The 6,000-nt window shown below is 31.0% G+C and overlaps 1 protein-coding gene across 1 annotated transcript in view; it reads right to left on the minus strand.

Annotated features, from left to right (window-relative positions):
- Nucleotides 1-4,889, minus strand: part of LOC113518096 (facilitated trehalose transporter Tret1-like) — a 29,786-nt gene extending 24,897 nt beyond the window's left edge. Inside the window, exon 1 of the mRNA XM_026902863.3 lies at nt 4,584-4,889. Within this exon, the coding sequence (XP_026758664.1) occupies nt 4,584-4,629 (46 nt within the window). The 5' untranslated portion in view covers nt 4,630-4,889. The remainder of the gene's footprint in view (nt 1-4,583) is intronic.
- Nucleotides 4,890-6,000: the final 1,111 nt, after the last annotated feature.

Raw genomic sequence — 6,000 nt, forward strand, 5'->3', positions numbered from 1 at the left:
CTATATCTACACTAATATTATAAATAGATAAATCCCGACTGTCTAACTCATTATCGCTGAGCTGAAACTGTTTGCTGAAATAGGTATATTATACATTACATATATAATTATGTTTGCAATATAGACCTAAGACACATGTTTCAGCGTTTCATGTGGGAAAGGGGTTGAACTTCGGCAATAATCTTCAAATTGGTTCACTAAATGATTTATATATACATAAAGCTACAGTAAACAGTTAACTTAAAATACTTATTTTGTAATCTATCATCTTGTTTAGACATTGGTCAAAACATAAAATATTTATTATTATAAAAGTATATATTGTAACATATTTTATGTTTCGATCTAATCTATAATACCATACTGATTGGTAAGGTTTGACCTAAATATAACTTTATTAAAGACAAGGGAGGAGTACCAATGCATCAATTGGTAATAAAAATTCTTATGGCGTGGTTGCATAGCTTTGGCGTAACCAATTTGGAAATATGACACTGCCCCAAAAGTGACCTCAATTTATTTCTGTGTCATCGAATCGGTCCAGTGAGGAATAATCATAAACTTGTAGGTTTATACTTACGCGCTTTTATTTATTTTGAACTTAATGTATGACAACAAGACGCCCATTGAGTTACTTATATATTTACGAGTATTAAATTTAATCCTTTACATTTTTTACTCAGTATCCATTTGCAAACAAGTCGATATTTAACTGGTAATGGATATTTTGCAATGTTTGTTAATTCTGATTTGTTGCCATTAATTAACTGTCATTAAACAATGAGCGTCGGCTACTGTAAGAAATACGAGCAAAAAGTGACTTTTAAGTAACAAATAATAGGTCATTTTGTCGTTGATACTTAGTTGATAGGTCGTTACAACTATTATAACTTTTTAACAAAAACATGCGGACTTTTTAAGCAACTTAGAATTGGAATTTCACCTGATTCACCTTTATAAATAGTCGCCTATAGACATGGGTTGTGACCGTGGATATAACAGAGTATTCAGTCATGATACCCCCCATGAATTGCCATTCCTGAGGACTAAGGTGTTATGCCTACTCGTCTTTATATACCCTGTAATTTCACTACTAATTCTTGTTGAATTCGTCACGATGGGCTAATTGACCTGCTTTCATCCTCATCTATCATCTCTCACTGGTGCCCCGCCAGCGTATACTGATAGCGCAGGTTACCATTCCATTATCACCTATTAAAAAAAACTCTCAAATTGAAACACAGCCATTTAAACATAACTGCTTCACGGTAGAAACATGAACGGGACAAAGGTACCCAAGGAAACGACTTTTGTAAAAAGTCTCCCTCTGGTATATTGCAAATCGGGCATATTCTATAGAGGACTATTTTCTACTAGCTGTTTCCTACCATTCCGATCGCGTTGATTAGTACATAAAGTATGTGTTAAGTTAGGATAAAACCGACCCGTGCACCAAATTTCATTTAAATCTGTTTATTTATTTATTTAGCTCTTTATTGCACCAGAAACATAAAAATAATGATATAATTCAACTGAAATACAGTAACATGAACTACAGGGTAAAATATACGTTAAGTTTAGTAGTTTTTGCGACTAAGAGTAACAAACATCCATCCATCGTTACAAACTTTCGAATTTATTATATTAAGTAGTTATATTATTTATTTATTATTATATTAATAAGTTTAATAAAACCAGTTATATAACGTACTTAACAGTCGTTACAGATTTATATATTGTTTATGGGCAAAGGCGAATCGTGTGTGTCGTTTTCGAAGTTAGCTATAAAAGGAAAAATATGGTACAAACTTTGTCTATACATTGTTTTTACATATTGTCAGATTGATGACAAATAGCATTGTTATAGATGGTAATAAAAGGATTAGCAACATCCTCACGTACCTGTTTGTACGTACCATTTGCGTTTTGTTATTGAGGAGACAAATAGTCGTTTAACATTGAAATTTTCTTGGCTTGTTTCTTAAATTGCTTTAGAATTATAAATATTCAGAATATTAATTAGGTACACGACATGCATTTTACAGTTGGGTTTGGTGTAATTATTTGATATTGGTATTTTAATTTGACGCTCATGGTATTGCCTCTCATGTTCGGCGACGTTATCGAAAACTACAGTGTGTTGTGCCTCTGTACCCAGTAATTTCATAACCATATCTTACTCTAAAGTTGAAATATAGTCCCACAAGCATAGTTGCTTGACGGTAGGAATACGAGTGGGACTGAGGTGTCCACCCAGACAACTTTGTAAAAACTATTCCTCTGAACAACTAACATTACAATATTTTACAGATGTGAAATCTGTAAAATATTGTAATGTTATTATAAAATTTTAGGTTAGGTTATACCTAACTGACAACAACTTAAAGTACAATTATTTCTACAAATAAAAAAAATATATAATTACTGTCTTTGTTATAAAAACAATAGTTACAATAATAATAAAAAAATAATAATTAAATTCTGTTCGTAATTGGTATATACTTACCGCGCTTATTTTAGTAGGTATCTATTAAGTATGTATGCAGAAAAAGTAACTAGTTGTTAATATAAACATAAGGTAGATATGATAATACTAATTGAACAATGTCGTTACGATTGTAGGATAAATGTCACCATTCGAAGATCAAGGTTACGTTGTGTTATTTGATTTTTGGATTCCGTACGTAAATATCTAAAACGGAATCTTATAACTTTAAAATATTTATCCATTTTTCGATCTATTGTCAGAGCTTAACTCATGAAGCGTTAATGATTTTCACAGAATTTTAAACAAAGATTTAAAACGATAACGTTTACAAAAATGTCTAACAGAATTAATAGTTGAAATACGTTCTTGAAGGCTCCCTCTAAAATTGGATTAAAAGTTTTTGTTGAACTGAATCAAATAAGGTGTGGTCGACTTGATATTATTGAATACAATAAAAAATGTTCTACGGGTTCTTTTTGTTACTACTAGCCTTTACCTGTGACTTTGTCCGCTTTATTGGGGTATGATCCGTGATCGGTATAAAAAGTAGCCTATATCTTTCTCTATTAAGAAAGTAGGGTATAACTTTTTAAAGTAGCAATACATATGAAATATCTGAATAAAATAACAGTTTTCAATGAATACGTAAATAATACAATGCAAGATTAGTTATCTAGTTATTAAAAAAATATAAAGACATAATTAAATTTAAAATTTTCTTACTTTCCCTATTAATTCTAGGTATATTAGGTTTAACAATTTTGTTTGAATGCTTCTTTCATAATGATACACCAACGAGAATGAAGAAAAACTTAAGAAAGTTTTATGCTGCTTCAGATTGCTATATAAAATACCTAGGTTATATTTATAATAATTTGCATAAAAGTTTGTTTGTTTGTGTTTGTTAGTACACCGTACGGCGTACTGATTAAAAAATGCTTTATTGGAATAAAAAAAGAAAAAATAATTTAAATCTAATAGAAATTTAATTCTTATTTACGGCTATAGCCATAAGTGTCCTCGAACGTTAATTTATAACGATACGGAGCATTTAGAGCGTGAGTACTACTTACATTTATTCTTATTTTTTGCTTTATTCATAAGTTTCGGAAACGCTAAATTGTTATTGTTTACCTCTCTTTGTATATGGTATTGTTTGCTAGACACTAGTATGACAAAAGTCTCAGTGTAGGTGTAGCAGATTCTTATATTCTGAATAGATTTTAATTTACATATGAATTCTAAGAGTGCAAAAATAGAAAAAATAACAATACGTATTCAAACTGGTTACTTACTATTTTTTTACAACGTTTATTGTTATCTTTATACATCATTGTATATATTTATAGACCATTTATTGTTGTGTATAAACATCTATTGAGTGTTTATTGTAGGCATAAAAACAAATAAAATTTTGCTTCTAAAACTACTAAAAATATTATAGAATAAATATGAAACCAAAATTGGAGTAAATTCTTTTAACTGCAAACAGATTTTTTTTTATTTGTTCAGAATTAGCAAAGATGTCACGTAATTAATATGCATAAAATATACAGTTGAATTATCTGATCGAGTTTCGTTTTGAAAGTTCCTTAACTAATTAGGTATTAATATTATCGCATAAATGTACAAAACAATGTTTGGATGTAAATAAATTAATTTGTATAAAAATCCAGAAAATATTTATAAATCCATACAATATTTAGAGTAATTCTATGTCACAACGCCAAAATATGGTAGCCACGACTGCCTACGAATTATGATCCTCAGCAGTGAGGTAGCAATCCAGAAGAAGATACGTAGCAATCCGACCTCATCCTTGTGCAATATAATTTGCACAATTAGTGTCAATTATATAGACATTCATTGTTTTGTATACTTTATTCTGTACGATGTAGTACAACAAATTTTATCGAGATAAAACTGGTACCTAAATATTTGAGTTAATCAAATAAAGTCGACGATATTTACAAATTACAGGAACACGACGCGTATAAACAAAAAGCCGGTTCAGTGTTGCCGGCTTACCAGACGCACAATATATATTTCCGAACGTATATATTCAATCCGAATTTATATAAATACAAACTCTTACCACTCAGTGCCACTGTATATTCCCTCCACTTTCTGTTGTTGCTCATCGCTAACGTTTTCGCTGTTACTCGGAATGAACATTTATATTCTGTGTTAACAAGCCTGCTACTTCTGGTTGACCACGGTGTCACACTGTGTAACTTACTGAAAACACACGCGATGTGACATGTCTTGCTAATAATAGTCGACCACGTGTTCTCCGCGTTTCGTCGCAAGCGTGAATGGTTAGCAGACCGTGGTGCGGTGGAATATTATTCCTGGTTTGTTGACGGTTTCAGCTGTCAACGTGCGTACACTGAGTAGACAGACGTCCGCTGCGGGGCGCTGCTACCGCTCAGTGTTGCCTGATAGTGTGCTATTTGCTTTATCAGTTCACAACTCGGTTACCGAGTCTGATGTCATACAATGGTACGATTCTTTTCACGTAAATTCGTCTAATTTTTTAACACTGTTTACTATATCATGATAAGTCCTATCTTATTAACATAGATGTGTACAAGAGATTTTAATTTGAACTAGTTTGCATTTTGTAAATATTGTCTTTGAGTCTGAAAGTTTTAAGGTGTATGTGCCTCAAATTTTCACTAACATGCTGTTCAACATTAAGATAAATTTTTTTGGACAGGAAGGTGCAGGTGTTGCTGTGGCAAGCTGCTGTCATCAGAGTCATCACCAAATACGATCAATTAATTAAACTTATTTTAAATATATATATTAGTTTGTAAGATATATTTAAATATGTGTCAGTATCATTACCTATTTAGTTGGCAAAACAATAAAAAAAAATAGAAAAAATGGCAGCATGGAATTTGAAGGAATATTTAAATTCACAAATATGGATTTAAGAAGGTGCCCCGATTTCGTTGCCTAAATTAGTGTTTGATTTGGGATTCAAAATTGGCTCCGGCCGAAATTTTGATTTGGAGTTCTTTAATAAAATTTACATACAAATTGAACTTTAAATAAATTAGATACATTATTATCAAATCATAAAAAAAGAGGGACTTAGAATTGACTTGAAAATTAAGAAACTAGTTGATTAATTGAATGTATATTTCGATTTGTTACTTATTTTGAGAGTAGGCATTCCTGTGATACCTTTAACAAAATTTGGTTACGCTTTCTTTAAGATCTATTAAAACAGACTATATAATTGACAACAGTTGATAGTATAACAAATGTTAAATGTCCACTGCAGAACATAGGCTTTCTCCATAAGGGGTTTTTAGCCAATAGATGCCATACTTGGCAGGTGGGTTAGCAACTGCAGTTAGGCTTTTAGTGATGTTCTCATCTCCTTACCACTAAATTACCTTAGTCGCCTTTTACTCTTAGTACATATATAAAAGTAACTTAATGTATAATACACTACAATAGTATAATAAATGGATAGAGTTATATATGAACAAATATAAAAT

Source organism: Galleria mellonella, unplaced genomic scaffold (assembly GCF_026898425.1).
Source record: "Galleria mellonella isolate WM207_F2 unplaced genomic scaffold, CSIRO_AGI_GalMel_v1 utg132, whole genome shotgun sequence".
Classification (NCBI taxonomy): domain Eukaryota; kingdom Metazoa; phylum Arthropoda; class Insecta; order Lepidoptera; family Pyralidae; genus Galleria; species Galleria mellonella.